General features: G+C 39.5%; 1 protein-coding gene across 3 annotated transcripts in view; it reads left to right on the forward strand.

Moving 5' to 3' along the window:
- The window catches only part of Grm1 (glutamate metabotropic receptor 1), a 383399-nt gene that overhangs the window by 279423 nt on the left and 83105 nt on the right, over nucleotides 1–20871 (forward strand). For all 3 annotated transcript variants that reach the window (XM_041680170.1, XM_041680171.1, XM_041680172.1), the window contains exon 4: nucleotides 1941–2176. In XM_041680170.1, the coding sequence (XP_041536104.1) occupies nucleotides 1941–2176 (236 nt within the window). The remainder of the gene's footprint in view (nucleotides 1–1940; nucleotides 2177–20871) is intronic.

The raw sequence follows: 20871 nt of genomic DNA on the forward strand, positions 1-20871 counted from the left end.
CAGGCAGGAAATAATGTATCTTATTCTCATTTGAAGTTGTAGCTAAGCATCATGGTGAGTGTGATATGAATGGAGTTGACGGAAAGGAATGTATACAGGACTGTGAAATTGCTCTCTTAGAGGGGTTGGAGGCATGTCCACATAACTCTGGTCTGGTTCATCTATGCTGTGTCTCAAATTCTCTTAAATTCAGGCACACATTTTCTGCACTACTCTCTATCCCTCTGGACCTGTTGACACTTTAACTCACAGTGGTTCACTGGGGTGGGGGGCACTAGAGAGGAACTGAGCTCACATCATGTGTACTCAGCCTAGCTCCCTGCTCTGTGAAAAGCAAACGAGATACTTTCGTAGTATAACCTATAGCATTATGTTCCACTAGTTTCTGGAGGCTATACTATATCTATGTGTCTAGAGATAAATCTTTCTCTGGCCAAGGTGGTCTTAAGATGCCCTTTAGCTCCACTAAACTTCCTGGGGGCAGGTCCCAACTTCTCTTTAGAAAAATATCCCAGGAGCAAACACTGATTAATTCATCTGTTATTTCATAGCACACAACTCTTATAATGGTTTGAGTATAGTGTTGAAACCACATTTGTTGGGAGCACAGCGAGAAAGTCTTTGTACTCACAGGACTCCAAGGAGACTGGGAATGCTATGAACACAGAATTGTCTTTTTGATGGGAAAGATGTACCTGTTCTTCCATCTAGAAAGCTGGGAACTGGAGGTGATTAATAACTTCATTATCTGTTTTTCTGTTGGGCCAAGCTATATTAAGCTCATACAACCAGGACTGGAAGTACCTAGTAATCTAAATGATCCTTACAGACAGGGGGTCCTGCAAGCTTCCACATCCAGGACCAGAGATACTTAATAGTCTAAATGACCCTTACATTATCTGTAGAGCCAGAGGCTCTGAGCCAAGCATCCACAATCCCGACCTGTGGTGGCTTATAGCCCAAATGACATCTATACTATCTGTATGGCCAAGACCAGACCAGACCCTTCTTTAGGTCCTTAAGCTAATACAGGTAGCCTTTCTCTAGACCCATCTTGTTGGAAGAGATGACATATTCCCTGAGTCAAGTTTCAATGTAAGTACACTTCCTTCTACTACGGCCAAGACACTGTTTTCCAAGTTGTACTATGTTTAAATTTGTTGGTAATAAACCACCTGGCATCAGGATCCCCAGTTTCTTGGTCCCAGTTGACGAAGGCTGTGTGAACCGAGTTTTCATTCTCTCCCCTTCATGGTTTATTTCACTGCCATGACCACCTGCAGGATCCCTCACATGTTGAGTGTTTAGTATGAAGAAACTGAACACTTGGGCTTTATTGTCTCTGGTGTGGGCAATCATTACAAGGTGATTGTATTATTTAGCATTATGAGAACTAGACACGGGAACCTGATTGCATGGGCTCAGTAAAACTTAGGGTAATTTCTGAAAATGTTTTATATCTGTTCCATGAGCGTGATTAACAGAACAGTCTGACTAGGAAAGGCTCAGTGAACTTTGGCTGTGGTCACCGACACTATCATCACTGCTGACATCACTTTCTGTGTGTGAAGACACAAGCTGAAGCTTTCATGTTCACAACTTTCTCCTCTCTAGTGAACGGGAACTACTAAGGGGTAGTGACAGTGGCTTAAAGTAGACTAACTTCGCTGGGCAGTGGTGGCACACACCTTTAATCTCAGCACTCAGGAGGCAGACGCATGTAGATCTCTGTGAGTTCGAGGTCAGCCTGGTCTACGAGAGCTAGTTCCAGGACAGTCTCTAAAGCTAGAGAGAAACCCTGTCTTAGAAAAAAAAAAAGAAAGAAAAAGAAAAAATGTAGACTTTAACTTCTCTGACTTACTTTGCTTGTAGATATTTCTGAATTCATTTGTGAGACATTGTCTTCTTCTCTCCTTACCCCAATCCCTGAATTGTTTCAGTGATGGATGGGCAGACAGAGACGAAGTCATTGAAGGCTATGAGGTGGAAGCCAACGGAGGAATCACGATAAAGCTGCAGTCTCCAGAGGTCAGGTCGTTTGATGACTACTTCCTGAAGCTGAGGCTAGATACCAACACAAGGAATCCTTGGTTCCCTGAGTTCTGGCAACACCGCTTCCAGTGTCGTCTACCTGGACACCTTCTGGAAAACCCCAATTTTAAAAAAATCTGCACAGGTAACTGTTGGCAAAGTAACAGCTCAATGTGGGTCATCTTTTCTACTTCTATTACAGGTTCCGAATGTGAATAAACTGTATCAGAGCTGGGGTTCCAACGGGAGTGGAGAATGAAAGCTTAGGTCATAAAATAGCTTAAATAAAGTAGACATATGTAGTCGCCCTCCCACCATGGATTTATGCTCCTGTACATTAGGAACACTAGTCTCTGGTGCAGCTATGAGGCAAAGAGGAAGTACAAATAGATGACCAGTAATTAGAGCAGTTAGACATCCAGTATTTGAACTAGAGGGAAAGGTGCTTTTGTACACTCAGGTGATGGTAGCCACAGATACACATAAGCATCATTGATATAGTTCTTTTCTCTGTGACTGCTTTAATACACAGGTCAGGGGAAGTCATGTTAGGCCACACAGTTAACATATTTGTGCATACAGGTGCCAAGAAAGTGCAGTCTCACCTGTCTGCCAGAGGATGGCTTCGAGCTGGACAGTGGCTGCTGGAACATGGCTCGTTCAAGCCAGTAGGAAGGGTAGCATATCTTTCCAAGGTGGACCACACAGAATGATGTTTTTTTTTCCTAAGGAATTACTTAACTTACACTTATAACACTGGAACTATTATTTTAGTTATCATTATTGAGTGGGGACATGGCTACCTCTTGTCATTTTCCAGTAAGATCCATGATGCAAAAGTAAATAAATTGTCTTTGGTCTATCATAATGCCATTCCAAGCCATTTGATCACACTAAGATGGTATAGCATGAAGATTTGCCCACAGTGATGGATTGGTCTCTATTAATGGTCTCATTTTTGAATTGCATGACAAAGATGTGGGTTTCCTGGATTTAGGTACTTAGAACATCCTAGAAATTTATTATTCATTTCACTTGAATGTATAGACCCTGTGTATAGAAGCCATTGGAAAGAAAAGAATATAATCTATAACTCCTGACCTTTAAGCATGTATTCTCTTAGGACATATCAAAGTGAAACAGATAAATAAACCAAGACAATGATTTTTTTGCAAGATAGGGTAAGAACAATGTTTGTTGTATAGAATATTCTATTTTCAATAATACTTAGATTTTCCATAAGAAAAGTTTATAATGTCAATACATCTAAATAGAGTATGATATGTCTAGCTTGGTGTTATTTAACAGAGTTCTGTGGGAGAATTGCTTGGTATAGATCTGTTTCCCATCTAGGTTTTTAGGACATCTGCAATATGGCTAACAGGGAGATTAAGAAATACAGATTGTCTGCGAGGCAGGAGGAAGGGGTGGGTAGGTACTACACAGCAAACCTGTTTGCCACGCACACATTTTGACTTTTCCTCTCTCTAAAACAGACTCATAGAGGGTAAGAATTCCAAAAGTCCAATCAGTCTTCTCAATAAGTCTCTTTATTTATAGAACCAAGATGTTTAGAATGAGCAGTGGCAGGATTTCTCTATTTTTCTGTAATAACCAGAAATAATGAAATTGGAGTTGTGCCTCTTGATCACCTAGCACAATGCCTTGACCATTTTCCTTGGCTTTTAATGCAATGTTACTTTTCATTGTTCTGTTTTCTATAAAACACTTTCGTACTTAAACTGTAATATCCACGAAGACAGGTCTTGCATCTCTGAATGCTTACATAATTCTTAAATAAATAATCATTTGATTTGCATTTTCTTATAGTACAGAAATGCTTTTCTTGAGAACCATATTTTTATATGAAATATATTTCTTTCATGCAATAAATATTTAATAAGCACCTACTACTATTGCAAAGGGCTATAACTCAATTTAAGGAAATAGGCTGAAAAGAAGAGAAGGAAGAGGAACAAAAGTATAGAAGGAAGAGGAGGAAAGCAACAGCATCAGGGATTGGGGGCATGCTCATTGTTACCTGGTGGTAAGAGCCATGGAGAGGGTAAGAGCCAATGGAATTGAAGGATTGCAATTTAGAAAGGATGAGTGGAGAAATCCTTGCTGGGAAGATAACTACAGACATAAGGTGTTGAGTGCCAGCATCCTAACATTAGCAGGAGCTTCCCTGGAAGAAGGAAGAACACACATACACTGGCCTAGTAGAAGGACAATGAGGTCAGTGCTGTTGGAGTCAGGGAGTGGACAAGCAGGGAGGAAATGTTGAAGAACATGCCTAATGAAGCCCCCTGAGAGTGTAGCTGAGGGTATGGGCAATGGGCTATGACATCTGTGGAAATATGGAGAGTGAGATTCACTTCCGAGTTGATCCTGAGTGAGATCCTGAATGGGCTAAAGGGATTGGCTGACAGATTGTCAAGCATGACTCTGCTTTGAGGAGGTAGAAGTCACTGACCAAGACCTGCAAAGCTGACCGAAAGCTGGCAGCTTGGGATCACCCAATAAAAGTGAATTGACTTGTAGCTGGCCTCTTCAGTCAGGAAATTAATTCAACAGTCACCCAAAACACTAACTTGTGAATACATTAAAACAACCAGGAAGATAGTCAAATTTGCATTTATGGAGTCTGTAAACTAGAACACACTGTAGAAAAGGGCTGGTCAATAGAGCTTTCTGCAGTAATAGAAATCTGACTTTCTGCTGTCCACTAAGGTGGCCTCCAGTCACACGTGGCTACCGACACATAACTGTGGCTTGTGAGATTGAGAAGCCAAAAATGTGTTTCATTTATCTTTATCTAATTTAAATTGAAGCACAGTTAAGATACATGTAACAGCTACATTTGACAGTGCTGATTAACGGTGTCAATATGGAACGTAACAGGATGACTCAGGCCTCTAGTTCCAACATTCAAATAGTTGAGGCAGGAGGATTGAGAGTTGAAGGCATCCTAGGCAAGGCCTTGTCTTAAAAATATGACAAATCACCACGCGTGCTGGGGCACACCTTTAATTCTAGCCCTTGGGAGGCAGAGGCATGTGAATCTCTGTGAGATCAAGGCCAACCTGGTCTACAAGGTGAGTTCCAGGATAGCCAGAGAAGCCCTGTCTAGAAAAACAAACAACAATAACAACAACAACAACAAAAACCCAAAAAATAGAGGTTAGACAGTTCACTCAGCAGCTAAGACATTTCCTCTGCAGTCATGAAAACCAGAGTTCATATCCCAGCACCCAAAAGACAAAATATTCATAATCTCAACTCTGAGTGTTGGAGGGTGAGATCACTGAAGTTTTCTGGCTTCCAGCTTAACTAAAAGCAAGCCCCAGGTTTAAGACCCTGCCTGGGTAGAAATAGGTAGAAAATTATGGAATATGACAACTGGTAAAACTCTTATGGCCTCCACACAAATGAACAAAAAGAGAAGGTGAGCACACCAGCACATGCATGTGCATGCACACACACACACACACACACACACACACAAATATAAAACTAAGTGGGTCAGTAATTAAGAGGGCATATTGCTCTTGTAAAGGGCCCCCTTGTATCTCCAGCTCATGCATGCGCATGTATATGCACACACACACACACATACACACACCACACACACACATACACACAATTTAATCTTAACAAATAAATTAATTTTTGAAACAGGACAAATTATCAATAATAACAAAAATATTAACAGGAAATAAGCAGCTGGTAAATATTGTTCATATTGCATGAAATTATTATCAGAGTTTGATCTCTATGTGAAAATAACATGAAAACTTACAGTGTCTGGACACAACACAAGGTTGGAGAATTTTATGATTCCAGCTAAGCTTTGATACCAATTTCCACAAAGCAGCAGATACCACAGGTCGCACACAGCACTGCAAAGTTAACATTTGACTGTCAATGAGTCCCATCTTCAGCATCACCTCTGTGCACACTGGAATTCCTAAGTTGTGTAGCTTTACTGCTTTAGGCAAAGTCCTCTTTATCACAGGAACTACACAAATAGTTGCTTTTGTTCTGTAAGACCCGGGTGTAATGTTGTATTATTCCTCTGAAGAGGAAAGAAATACACTGAACTTTCCCTAGGCTGGGAGCTCTGTTCCTTAACTGAATTAAACTATTGCTCTGTCAGGGTTGTAGACGGCAAGGTTCTAGAAAATATTAATCAGTTATCTACTGTTACAATACACCTTCAAAACAAACCACCATTAAGGGTTGGTGGCTTAAATAACAATGATTTGTTTAGTTCATAAATCTAGGGTGAGCTGGGAGATTTTGCTGCTCTTGGCTGCTCATAGCTCATCTCCCAAGGTTGGAGACTGGCTAATCTCAGAGATCTTCCACTGAGGACTTGCCTCCTTATGATTTATACTATGTCTTTTCTGGAAGTGAGCTCAGATGGCTTCAAAGCTCAGAAACTGGATTCTAAAAGGAGAATGGGATTAGGTTAAGGCTCTGAAGGTTTGGATTTAAGACTAATAAATTGAAGGTTAACTGAGATTCAAGTAGTAGAGAAAAATTGGGCGTGGTGGGCCCCTCCTAAAATTCTCATCTGAGTTCTAATCCAGGCTATTTCAAAGAACAGATGCAGAGAAGGGTGCAAAGATATAACATTTTCTTCAACCCTGACTGACAGTCAGTTTCTTGGTTGATTTTCAGGATTGTGAATTGCCACTGGGACCAAACTTCCAAAGGGAAAAAGAGAAGTTACACCCTAGAATACAATGAAGGAAAACAAATTAGGACCTATCTCAGCTTATATGTGGTAGGAACTGAATTGGGCTAGTCTCTGATCTTACTTGCATGATAAGTAAATTCAAGTACAAAGTCTCCATAACTGGAAAAACAATGATAAAGCAAACTTATCATAAAAAAAAACTACAGTATAAACTCTAATGGCAGTCTCCAAGGTACTGTGGTACAACTCTGTTTGCCAGGAGTCTTGGAATTCTATCTTACTAGATGCCCTACAGAAAATGGGGACAAGTTTATAGCCTTTTATCAACCCCCATTTGAAATATAGGCAATAACTCCCTTCATGTGGTCTCTCGAAGATCCAGTTTCTAAAGGTTCAGTTCCAATTAAATACCAACGTATATTTTGAGGACACATCCACACTGGAGCATAGGACTAGTCATCAATACCCTACAAGTCATGAACCGATGAGCATTACCACCAGATAATTTTATTATACCATGGACAACAGACAATACAGTACAGTAAACTATAAGGCATTGTTCCCATTTGCTTCCAGTTGGAAGAAATGAGAAATAAAGGAGAAAAATAAAACCAAAGTTGTGACTATAAATGGAGTAGATTTGAAAAGAGGCTGAGGACATAGTGAGCTCAGTAAACTTATGCATTTAACTAATGCACTGCTTTGCTACAAAAATATATACGTGTTTCTAGGAGAGCCCAAGCTACCATGCTTTTAAGCTAGTAATTACATGTTTAGGGATCTTTTATAAGGGAACAATCTAAAAATAGTAACAGCAACAGCCAAGAAAACCCCTCTGCCTCATATTCATTGTTTTTTAATAAGGAAAATTGGAAGCATCCTAAATGTCCAACAATAAGATAAGAATGGCTAAATAATTATGGTGCTTTTATGGGAAAGAATATTGCAGAGCTATTAAATCGGGACTGTAAAGACAAGCTGCAATATCAAAAGCATAGGAAGTGTAATCCTCCTGAATGTGAGATACTGCATCACATACATGCTGTGATTATCACAAGGCAATAAAAATGGAAAAACACTGAGGGTCTCATGCAGGGCTGGTAGGAGTTGACTTTTGGAACATTTTATTTTCAAAACGCCTGTGAACAACTTATATCTTCAGAGTGAACTTCTGGAAAAATTAATTCCACTTCTGGAAACAAAACTCAAGAAAATTTTTGAAAATGGAAAAGAGTGAGTTAGAAAGATTTTCTTGTTACTTCACTAAAGCACTTTGGTTAATGTGTTGATGGTCTAGAAACTCAATTTATAGGAAAAATGTGAAATGACTAAACTATATTATCTATATACAAATGTTATATAGCCATTGAAATTTTAATGGCAAAAAGAAATCCATAAATTTAAGATGAAAACAATATTCATGTTTTAAAGACCATATGTAATATATCAATTATGACTTAAAATTCTATGAAAAATAAAAATATTCCATAGCCTTACTGTATAGTTCCTCCTGCCCTGAGATTCACTATGTAGTTATGTAAAACAGACTGGCCTCAAACTCACAGAGATCCACCTGCCTCCACTTTCTGAGTGCGGAGATTAACAGTATGTGTTTCCACACCTTTCATTGCATTGCTTTTAAAATCAGAAAAAATATGAGAGCTTGTAGTGGTATATTATTTGCATTTTGATAAATAAGTCTTGCCTGAACCAGAGGCAAAGCTAAAGCCACTAGAGGTCAGGCAATGGTGACACACGCCTTTAATCCCAGGATAGAAGACAGAGTCAGATGGATCTCTATGAGTTCAAGGACACCCTGGGCTACACAAGATCAACGCAGAAACAAATCCAAGTGGTGGTGGCTCACACCTTTAATCCCAGTCCTAAGAAGTCATAGGCCTTTAATCCCAGCACTAGAGGGAATATAAAATGGGAGGAGAAAGAGGTTTAGTCAGCTTAGTTTGTGGTAGGTCACCCAGCCCTGTTAGAGGTAAGACTTCTATAATGACTTGGCAGCTTTGCTTTCTTGTTTTCGGGTTGAACCTCAATTTCTGTCTCTAGGTTTTTATTATTCATGCTACAAGAGCATCTAGAGTAATGAATAGTAAATGTCTTTTAACACTGTGTACAGGTGATTAAGGATTGATTGTATGGCTCCTCTAATTTCACATTTTTGGATGTAGTAATGTTAAACTTACAACTTCAAGAACTTTATTTCTGTGAGATGACCAAAATCACTCTTTCTCTGCTCAGACATGACACCAGTACTAGAAGTAGGCACAGTCAACTCCTCATACCCGTGGCTTCCAGACTTGCACACTCAATCAAATGTGGAGAGAAACTACTTGAGGAATGTTGCATCAGTACTATGGACAGGCTTCCTCCTTGCCATTATCCTTAACCTTGCGACTCTGTCATGGAAAATGTACACTGTCTGCAACGTTAGAACTAGTCTGGAGATTTTACATTAATATGCAAGAGAATAGGCAGCTTCTGCAAAAGACCTGATTCGTCTTAGGTTTTGGTGTCTGTAAAAGAGGATTTTCCTGAAACCAATCTCTTGTGATGAGCAAGAGACAACAGTAATTCCAAGTTATATTATTTCCTTGCAAAAAGAAAAAACTTCAAATTATTTCATTAAACTTGCTAAGCATCTGTGTGAGGTAGGTACTATTATCATGTTATAGTTGTTGAACCCGAGACTCAGAGGTTAAGGTAGGGTATCCATCAGCTAACAGAAACGTAAATGAGTTAGTGAGGTATCTACAGGTACTTTCTAACCCAAATCCCCATGAGCAGGCATCCCAGGGACTTGTCCAGTGATTCTTGTTAGGAGAGATAAAGTGCTATTCCAATGCAAACATGAATCAAATCCCTTCAGTAGTTAAGTCGCTTGCTACAAGAGAATGATTGATTTGTATAATGCCACTCTTTCCACTGTCCTCCCAATGATTAAAATTTTAGGAGTTAGGCTATGTCAGTTTGTGCTTTTCCAACACATCTCCAAATCCCTTGATGTAGTCAGCTAATTAAACAGCAATGTGGACTTTGCATAAAGCACTTTTTAATTAGTCTCAGTGATTTCCAAATCACTCAGCCTTGGCTCAGTACCCTCAGTCTTCAAATCAGCAATCTAATGCATGTAAACTCTATTTACATAGCAAAATCTGAAATGAAGCTTAATAAAGGTTTCTATGGAAACTAACAGCAATATCACACACAAAAATAAAATCCAGAAGTATAAAATGAATGACAGACATGTAGCTATCAATAATATGGAAAGGCTAATAGGTTAATTTCTCTTTTTCATGCTAATGATAATTTTCATAAGTATGCCTGCATTTTTATCACAGGACTATGGAGCTCATTTGATATGTATGACTCTCAAAATGCATAAGAACAATACAGAAAGTGAAAGTTTATATTGTTTGTTCATAATAGTATTTCATAGACATATGGAAATTAAATCTAAAAGGTAATTTAAATTTACATGAAAGAATCATGGAGATACTACACACAGAAATGCCAATGGTAAATTTCTAGGGTTTTTACAGCAGAAAAAAATCAATACATTTTGTGAGTTCATTCTAAATGAAAAGTTAAAGGCTTTTGCCTTCCTTTGAACTCAGAGCACAGGAAAATGTCTTCTGAACTTTACTCAGAATGAAGTGTGTCGTTGGCAACTACTCTTTACTTCCCTGGTGCCCAGACCCAAATAATCACACAGAAACTATATTAATTACAACACTGTTTGACCTGTTAGCTCAGGCTTCTTGATAACTAACTTTCATATCTGAAATTAACCCATTTCTACTCATCTATGTATCATCACAAGGCTGTGGCCTACTGGTAAGGTTCTGGTGGTGTGGGTCTCCTTCGACAGCTACATGGCCTCTCCTTGACTTTAACTACTCTTTCTATATCTCTGTTTGGATTTCCCCGTCTTACTTTATTTTGGGAAGCCAATGGCCAAAACAGCTTCATCCATTAACCAATAAAAGTGACACATATACAGAAGAACATCCCACATCACCTCCCCTTTTCTGTCTAAATAAAAAGGAAGGTTTTAAATTTAACATAGTAAAATTACATATAACAACACAGGTATCAAGTAAGGATTACAGTTATAATATTTTTTATGAGTATAAAGTTTTATATCTAATTTATATTTTATCATAACGAAGGAAAACATTAACTAATGCTATCTGTCTTCAACTCCAGCAAAACCCCAGAAGGATATAATATTACCTAAGTTAACAGGAAGTACGTTGTGAGCAACTTCCAAAACTCTAGAATTGACAGAGACATCTTGCTGTGTGGACAGTTACCCAAAGTTTTTCTGTAATGTTGGGGCCTCCATCTTCAGTCTACAGGACCAAAGTATCTAGCAGACTTTTCAGTGAAGCAAGAAATGAAAATCTGTTCTGCCTATACTGGCAAAGTTCATCAGTTGCTTTCTTCTGTGCCCTGCAGAATGTCTGGCAGGTTTTTTTTTTTTTCTGTGAAGCAAGAACCCTGATGGACCATCTCATCTTTTGTGAAGTCTAGTAGTCACTTTTCTGTGGGTCCTGCATGTACAGTTCATACAGCATACCATCAAGAAGTCCAGGCAAGAGCAGTTTCTTGCCCAAATGGCTGTCAAACTCTATAAGGAGTTTCAATGCCCATAATCCTCTTGAACTAGACCGGTGCTCTCAGAAGCAGACTGTTGAGAAAAGTATAAGTTCTTAAAACACTTTAAATGCCATATTCTATAGGTCTTAGAAGTGTTGAAGCATATCTATCTATATATTAAAAAAAAATCCTTACTAACATGACCCATCAGCTCAGGCTTTCCACACATGCACCATGGCATGCTTGCATATGTACATAGACAGAATAATAAGAGGTAAAAAGGATTTAAAATATTAACAATGACTGGAATGGTTGGATTGGATATTTGGTATATATTTATTTCTTTTTGTGCACTCCTCTTCATGATGGGTATAGATGATTGAGCAAAGAAAACCTAAAAGGATTTTAAGTGTGAAGACAGGTGGCTGCAAGTACTCAAGAGCCAGTGACACTTCTGAATTGCACTTTGCATAGTACTGTTCCTCCATTAGTTTTGCTACATGGAGCTTGCCATTAATGGTGAGGGAACTATTTCATGTCCTCATTATAAGCAAACTCTTTAATCCTGAGAGCAATTTAACATGATACTTTTTGGACTACTGTGAAATCAAGATTTATCCCAAATGAGTTCCACAGGAATAGATTCCCCAGTAGCTGCTTTTTGAAGGCAGATCTGATACCACAGGTTATTTTTCTGCACTGAGCATTGGGATGTGACCATGAGTAATCAGCCTGCCAGTAAGGCTTATGTTGTAGCCTACCTCTCTATATGACAGTATTAGAGCATCATTCTACACATCCATAAGCTGGTCTTCAAACTCATCCCACTACAGTGTGAGCATGAAATGTCTCCCACAGACTCATGAGTTTGAAATACATGTCAGCAGATGGTCTGATTTGGGATGCCATGGAACCTTTTGGAGATGGAGTCTGGGTAGAAGATTGAGTCATGGGGGCAGAAATTAGGTGTCTTAACCTCATCCCAGCTCTTTAGTTTCATCTTTGCTAAAGCTGTTTAACACTTTTAAAATAACTCAAAATCCCTTCTAGCACTATCCAAGTTGAATGCTTTGTTGTTGTTTTGCTTCTGGCTGCAGCCTCCAAGTTAGTTCATAAGATCTTCACCAATCTGAATGCTGAGCCAGCCTTTTCTGTTGACTGTGTTCATTTATCGAGAGACCTGTTCTGCTTACAAGTATAGGCATTCCCAACTTTAAGTCATGGCTGAACACCATGTTTCTCTATGTCAGTGGTCTCTTATTCGTGGTTGAGCTACCTTTCACAGAGATTTCCTGTGACCATTGTGAAACACAGATATTTACATTACAATTCATAACAGTAGGAAAATTAGGGTTATGAAGAAGTAACAAAAATAATTTTATAGGTGGGGGGGTCGTCACTAAACATGAGAAACTATACTAAAGGGTCACAGCATCAGGAAGGTTGAGACCACTGCTCCATATCCACATTGAATAATTTTTTTTAATATTAATGTAAAGAATCTAGTATAAACACAGAGATATAAACAGTACAGACCTATTATATTAAATGCCTGTGGGTCAGAAGCCTGAGAATGATCTCACCGACCTGAAAGAAAACTGCCAGTGGACCCACATTAAATGATGGAATACCGAGAGGGGAATCTGGTGCTGTGCCTTTTCTGGAGGGCACCTGCTTTCCTGGGCTCATGGCTCTGTTTCACATTCAAAGAGAGGAACAGGGCATTTGTCTGAATTTCTTCCTCAACCACACCTTTCTCGGACCATGGGCTTTCCACTGTTAAGAATTCATGTGGTAAAATGGAACTCATCCAGATAATTCAGAACAGTCACCCCATCCCAAGAGTAGATTAATTGTGTTATTTTAAAGTCCTTCTTACTGGGTAAAAGAATTTTTCAGCACATTCAGTGGTGAGGATGCGACATGTTTGAGGGACCTTTGTTTTATCCTAGATGTCTAGACAGAATGTCTAGACAGAACAAATATAAACATCTATAAAACATCTGTTTGTTTGTTGTATTTCTAGGGCTTCAACACATGGTATTGTACACCTTAAGCAAACACTGTATCACTAATATGCACTTGACTTAGAGTTCCTTTCTGTTGTCTACATTTTTTTAGTTTCTCTGGAGCTGTAGCCCTGCCTTTGTTGCCAGAAGATGAGAGCAGATATGGTGTAGAAGAGTTAGGGGTAGGACCTTGAAGTCATTATCATTGTATGTCTCTGAAAGTCAAGCCATAAAAGCAATTGAAGACATGTGCCCCTGCATTTGTTCTCAGGAAGGTTCCTTATATCCTATCATCCACTTCAGCCTCATGTGATGGGCTATTAGAGGCTGTTCCTCTGGTGTGGATATCTTACTTTTCTTTTTGGTCCCAGGCAGGTAGGGAACCCAGAAGAATTTTAAATCCTATGTTGCTCCTGTCATTCATTTTTAGCTTGGACTAAAATGTTTAGTTTAGTTAGATTTTAGGTTTCTAATATTCTTAGTAAAACTGACAAGTTATATGGTTTCTTTTTACCTAGTCTGTTAGTCATGATATATGCCAATAATAATGCCTAAAATTCCTTGTAGATGTGATCCTTTCTGTAGACTTAATTTTAGGTGCATTAAGCCTAATTTCTAATGAATGTCACAGGTTCATATCATTTTTAGCCAATTCTTACATATTAAATATTTATGAGTGACAAATTAATTATTCCCTGGATTATAACAAAAAATAACTTTTTTTAGTCCTAGGAATAAATTTGAATGCATATTGCCTTTTTTGTTTTGTTTTGTCGTTTTTTGTACACAGTACCAAAACTTCTTGGTGTGATCTTTCCCAGAGAGAAATGAGAATCAATTTTATCTTCATCTCTACATGTTTAACCCTCCAAATTCTTTGCCTAAACATGCCAGCTCATTTTACAGCATGTCTGGTGTCAAGTTGGAGCACATGATAATGTCATATAACATTTTATCACTAGACAATAGAGTCCTTTCAGACCTGCTCACAGATTGCCAGCTACTTGTTCTTACATGTCTTATATTTGATGTTTCATGATTAGTTAATTTGTTACAGTATCCCTCAGATCTTTAGTACCAAATACTGAATTAGTTCAGTAGGTTCATACAGTATATACACCAATACTAAACTGAAGATGAATACTAAAAAGAAATCCCATACTAGCACATTGAGTATAATAAATTATTTATTTAGGGGTAGACTCACAAATCACAATCCTCTGCTTGAATGGGGAACAGCACCTGAATCCCACAGCATGAAGAGAGAGCAAGTGCATGCTTTATATTTGCATATATAATAAAAGAGGCCATGCCCAAGTGGGCAAGTAATCTATTATCCTATCCAATTTCCCACTTTTTTTTTCAAAGAGATCCCTGAACCTACATAATTTCTCCCCTAACCCCCAACCCTATACCAATTATAATCAACCCTAAATGATGTCCCTAACCCTGAGGACAAACTTTGTTGGGAGAGAGGATGTCGTCTTCTAGAATTACTTCCAGCTGTCATGGGGGCGATGTTCTTTCTCTGGGATTCTGTGAAAGTAAAATGATGGTTAAGTTTTTTTTTTATGATGGTTAAGTTTTAAGATTGTTGTCTGGTATAATTGCAAATAGTCTCTGAGTATTTGGTAAGGATTTTCTGAGGTTCCTATTAGGAATTTTGGCCAGAACGCCATAAAAAAAAAAAAAGTGTACCATTTCAGCAAACCAAGTCGGAACAATCTTGAGCAGCTGGTACCCAAAACAGGTATTATAGTAGTACTATCAGCATCATGACATCATATCAACCAGGTAGAGTCGTTGTTGTGGGGCCCCATCTTCTTCCTGGAAACTTCAAAGATTACTGCAGGAAAATTCATTGTTCATTGTGGAAAACTTAAACATTATTTAGACAGATATATATTCAATGAAAGGTATGATGGAGATAAAAATAGATATGAAGAAAAGTAATTTTTTTTCTAAATTCTTTCTTTTTTTGTCCCATACAAAATGGCTCCTGACATGAGAGAAAAACTCTGAATTTTTATTTGAACAACAGGCTTTGATTTAGAGAAAAACAGAGCCATTGTCTAACTCCAAAGCCAGCTTTAATTTTTAAGTGAGTCATGACTATTATTCTAGTTTATGTTTAGAGATTCTTACCCTCAGATGAAATGTCCTCGTAAGTGATTATTCTCCTTGTTTAGTGATCCTATCTGGATAATTATCTTTTCCTCTTTAAGCATCTAGATATGCAGGGTCTCTTGACTTTCTGAAGATGAGTATTTTCCTGTAAAGACAAGAACAGAACCCTGACCCAACACTTATGAGATTTTTTTTACCACCTGCTTGGTTGTCACCTCTGTGGATGAGCTGTCATTTCTCTTTCTCAAGAGATTTCTCTTTTTAAAACTGAATCTTTATTAATTTTGATAGTATTCTTTTCCTGTTGAAACAAGAATAAAACCCATTCCCCAACATAGCACATTTCCTGGCTTCCATTGTGAGGTAAACACATCCTTGAAATATACCGAACATTAATTCAGAAGACTTTTCTATTATCCAATGTTTTTCTCTGCTGTTGTCCCTTCCTCATTTCCATTTGGGCTTTTTAGACCAGCCCACTCGGTAGGTGTGGAGTTCAGATCCATGTTGGGCTCCAGATGAGATGGATGCTAAAAAGAAATCCCGCACTAGCTCAGATTTGAGTTTAATAAAGGATTATTTACTTAGGGGTAGACTCACAGACCATAATTCTCTGTTCGAACGGGGAACAGCACCCAAATCCCACTGTAGGAAGAGAGAGCAAGCGCATGCTTTACATCAGCATTTATAGTATAAGAGGCCATGCCCAAGTGGGCGGGTAACTTAAAGGCTACTGGCTGTAAGATTTCCTACAGCAATAAATGACTCTTAATGTCTTAGAATAAAAAGTAATATGGTTTACATGCTGTGTATATTATATTTTGGCCACAAAATATCATCTTGCCCTTTTGTGTTCTGGGTGTCAAGCACAGAAAGCTTCTATCTGAAATCTTGATAGTTATGGTGAGGAGAAAAGAGCTTGGCTAATTATGCTAAAAACTGGGTCACTTTCACTGAAACTTTACTGACCAATGTGAGGCCCAGGATCAAGCAAGTAGAGAGAGTCTCCCTTGGGGGAGGAGAAACTACTGCTAATGAGAAATACTGCAATTTATCCCACTATTGCTGGGATTAGTATCATAGTTCTTTATTCCAAATTAGTGAGCTTTATGTGTATGTAATACATGGTTATATGATTTTTTTTTTAGAATTTTGAATTTAACTAAAGACTTACCCAGCAGAATTACTGTACAGAAATGTGTTTAGAGATTGCTTGCAAGAGAGTAAGTGGAACTTCCTTTTCCTTGATTGATCCTTTTTGCATTAGTTATTTAGGGCAGCAGATGAGAGATTCAGAATTCCCAGAAAAAATTGTCAACAATATACCTTTTACTTTCCATTCATGGTAAAACTAAGCAATCATCAGAAGACAAAGTCTGGAGCACTCAAATTTTCATTGACATTTTCTTTGCTTAAAGGCTTAAAGGAAATCTAGAGTGAAGTCTCACATCTTCTCAGAAAAACAGGTAGAAAGGGGCTCCTGACACAGCATAAAAACAGAGAAGTCGACCAATAGAATCGTATAGAAGACCCGGATTTTAACCCACAAACCTATGAACACCTATTTTCGATAAAGGAGCTAAAAGTATACAATGGAACAAAGAAAGCATCTTCAACAAATGGTGCTGGCACAACTGGATGCCAACCTGTAGAAGAATGAAAATAGACCCATATCTATCACCATGTACAAAACTCAAGTCTAAATGGATTAAAGACCTCAATATCAGCCCGAACACACTGAACCTGATAGAAGAGAAAGTGGGAAGTACCCTACAACATATGGGCACAGGCGATCGCTTCCTAGGTATAACCCCAGCAGCACAGACATTAAGGGCAACATTGAATAAATGGGACCTACTAAAACTGAGAAGCTTCTGTAAAGCAAAGAACACTGTCACTAAGACACAAAGGCAACCTACTGAATGGGAGAAGATCTTCACCAACCCCGCAACAGACAAAGGTCTGATCTCCAAAATATATAGAGAACTCAAGAAACTCGACTTTAAAATGCTAATTAACCCAATTAAAAAATGGGGCACTGAACTGAACAGAGAATTCTCAATAGAAGAAGTTCAAATGGCCAAAAGACACTTAAGGTCATGCTCAACCTCCTTAGCGATCAGGGAAATGCAAATCAAAACAACTTTGAGATATCATCTTACACCTGTCAGAATGGCTAAAGTCAAAAACACCAATGATAGCCTTTGCTGAAGAGGCTGTGGAGGAAGAGGTACCCTCATCCATTGCTGATGGGAATGCAATCTTGTGCAACCACTGTGGAAATCAGTGTTTCGGTTTCTCAGGAAATTCGGGATCAACCTACCCCTGGACCCAGCAATACCACTCTTGGGAATATACCCAAGAGATGCCCTATCATATGACAAAAGCATTTGTTCAACTATGTTCATAGCAGCATTATTTGTAATAGCCAGAACCTGGAAACAACCTAGATGGCCTTCAATGGAAGAATGGATGAAGAAAGTATGGAATATATACACATTAGAGTACTACGCTGCGGTAAAAAACAATGACTTCTCGAATTTTGCATGCAAATGTATGGAAATAGAAAACACTATCCTGAGTGAGGTATCCCAGACCCAAAAAGATGAACATGGGATGTACTCACTCATAATTGGTTTTTAGCCATAAATAAGGGTCACGGAGACTACAATTGGTAAACCTAAAGAAGCTAAATAAGAAGGTGAACCCAAGGAAAAACATATAGTTATCCTCTTGGCTATGGGAAGTAGACAAAATTGCCGGGGAGAAAATTGGGATCTTGGGGGTGGGGTGGGAGGGGAGATGGGGAGAGAAAAGTGAGAAGGGAAGGAGGGGGGGAACTTGGGGAAACAGGAGGATTGGGATAAAGGAAGGTTGGATAGGGGAGCACGGAAACACAGTTCTTAGTTAAGGGATCCACCTTAGGGTTGGCAAGAGACTTGACCCTAGAGTGGCTCCCTGGAGCCCAGGGTGATGTCCCCAGATAGTCCCTTGGGCAGCTGAGGATAGGGAACCTGAAATGACCCTATCCTAGAGCAATACTGACGAATATCTTGCATATCACCATAGAACCTTCATCTGGTGATGGATGGAGATAGAGACAGAGACCCACACTGGAGCACCGGACTGAGCTCCCAAGGTCCCAATGAGGAGCAGAAGGAGGGAGAAGATGAGCAAGGAAGTCAGGACCACGAGGGGTGCACCCACCCACTGAGACAATGGGGCTGATCTATTGGGAGCTCACCAAGGCCAGCTGGACTGTGACTGAAAAAGCATGGGATAAAACCGGACTCTCTGAACATGGCAAACAATGAGGACTGATGAGAAGCCAAGGACAATGGCACGGGATTTTGACCCTACTTCATGTACTGGCTTTGTGGGAGCCTAGCCAGTTTGGATTTTCACCTTCCTAGACATGGACGGAGGGGGGCAGACCTTGGACTTTCCACAGGCAGGGAACCCTGACTACTCTTTGGACTGGAGAGGGCGAGGGAGAGGAGTTTGGGGGGAGAGGGAGAAGGGTGGGAGGAGGGGGAAGGAAATGGGAGGCTGGGAGGAGGCAGATACTTTTTTTTTCCTTTTCTCAATAAAAAAATAAAATAATCTTTTTTATTTTAATAGCAATCCTAGGTCCTTCTCCCTCTCCTCCCGCTTCTCCCACCTTCTCCTCACCCCACCGCCATCTATTCCTCAGAGAGCTCCCATTAACTTGGGTCAGCTGTTTCTGTGATTTTCCCCATCACAGTCTTAACCCCATTGCTCATACTATCACTCTTCCATCTCTGACTGGACTCAAAGAACTCTGCCCAGTGCTTAGGTGTGGATCTCTGAATCTGCTTTCGTCAATTACTGGACCAAGGTTCTATGATGACAGTCACTTTCAGGGAAAAGGTAGTTAAGGTACCCTGTCCACCATTGCTTAGATTCCTAGCTGGGGTCATCTTTGTGGATTCCTGGGAATATCTCTAGTCCAGGTTTCTCACTAACCCTATAATGGTTCCCTCTATCAAGATATCTCCTTCCTTGCTCTCTCTCTCTATCCTTTCCCCAACTCAACCCTCACAAATCTCTCATGTTGTTATCCCTGCTCCCCTTCCCCCTACCCACTCCCCTTCAACCCTTTCCCCTCCCTCACACTCCCAATTTACTCAGAAGATCTTGTCCATTTCCCCTTCCCAGGGGCATCCTCCTTATTACCTGGCATCTCTGAGGTTGTAGACTGTAGGCTGGTTCTCCTTTGCTTTATGTATAGTATCCACTTATGCGTGCATCCACACTATGTCTGTCTTTCTGGGTCTGTATGTTCTTTTCTAGTTCCATCCATTATCTAACATACCTGGGTTAAGGACTTTTGTTATTACTGAGAGTCAGTATAAAGTAAACAAACTATTAACTCCAGATGAAGTAAACAGGCAGGAGCAGGTTTCTCGAATGAGGGAGGCATGCCAAGTAGCCAATGGGAAGCAACTGGAGCAGCCCTGGGCCTCCCCTTGGAGCTCTGGGCCAGATGAAAAGACAGAAGGTACCCAGTGCACTGGCTATCATTTGTCCTGAGTGGATGCTGTTAACTATCATTTGTTTTAGCATGTGCAATATTTCAAAAGACAAGAAAGAATGCTCCCCCAAATAACTTTTTTCTTTTAAAGGAGTGTTTACAAGTTGTTTTCTACTAATACTACAGCTGATTAATAAGTAAATAATAGCATTCCTTTTTTATTATTTCTGTACATCTGTTACCCAAGTATACAGATTGCATGGTTATTCTGCTATTATCCTAAATACACTGTTTGCTTTCTTTTTATAACCTGGAATTTGTGGAGGAAAAATCAGTCTGGCGAAGAATTGCCCTTGAAGGATGGTCTTGAAGGTCAGCTGACTGGTTGGGAAACAGAGCTTGTAGATGATGAGATAGATTCCATGGAAATCAGAATGAATCACTCTACTGGAATGGAAACAGCACACCCTCTAGTTATCATTTCAGTAATGGGGCCATTCCTTTGTCTCTTACCTACCAGAGGAAGGAGCCCTGAGTTCACCACGGTTCAGATTCTATGAAGTATGAAGGCCAGTTGCCTTTAGAATAGCCTTTTATCTTTTTTGGGGGGAGGGATGTCTAAAAATTCAGGCCCCATGCAGATTAGCTGGTGAGAGAAGTGTTAGTTTTCGACCACTGCCTGAGCACATTATGGCAAAGTTAGCAGCTCAAAATAACACCCTTTGTTATGTAACGGTTTTGTGGGTCACAAAGTGCAGCCCAGCAAGGGACAGCTGAAGTTTATTTAGCATCTTATCCTTCTAAGGAGGACTCTGATCCCAGGTCTTTTAGTTTGTTGGCTCAATTCCTTATCTAGACCCTACAGTGCCAACATCTCTCTTTTGTTGTCT

The sequence above is a fragment of the Microtus oregoni genome, unplaced genomic scaffold (assembly GCF_018167655.1).
Source record: "Microtus oregoni isolate MIOR12 unplaced genomic scaffold, Mior012 000033F_ref0000390, whole genome shotgun sequence".
In the NCBI taxonomy this organism is placed as follows: Eukaryota; Metazoa; Chordata; class Mammalia; order Rodentia; family Cricetidae; genus Microtus; species Microtus oregoni.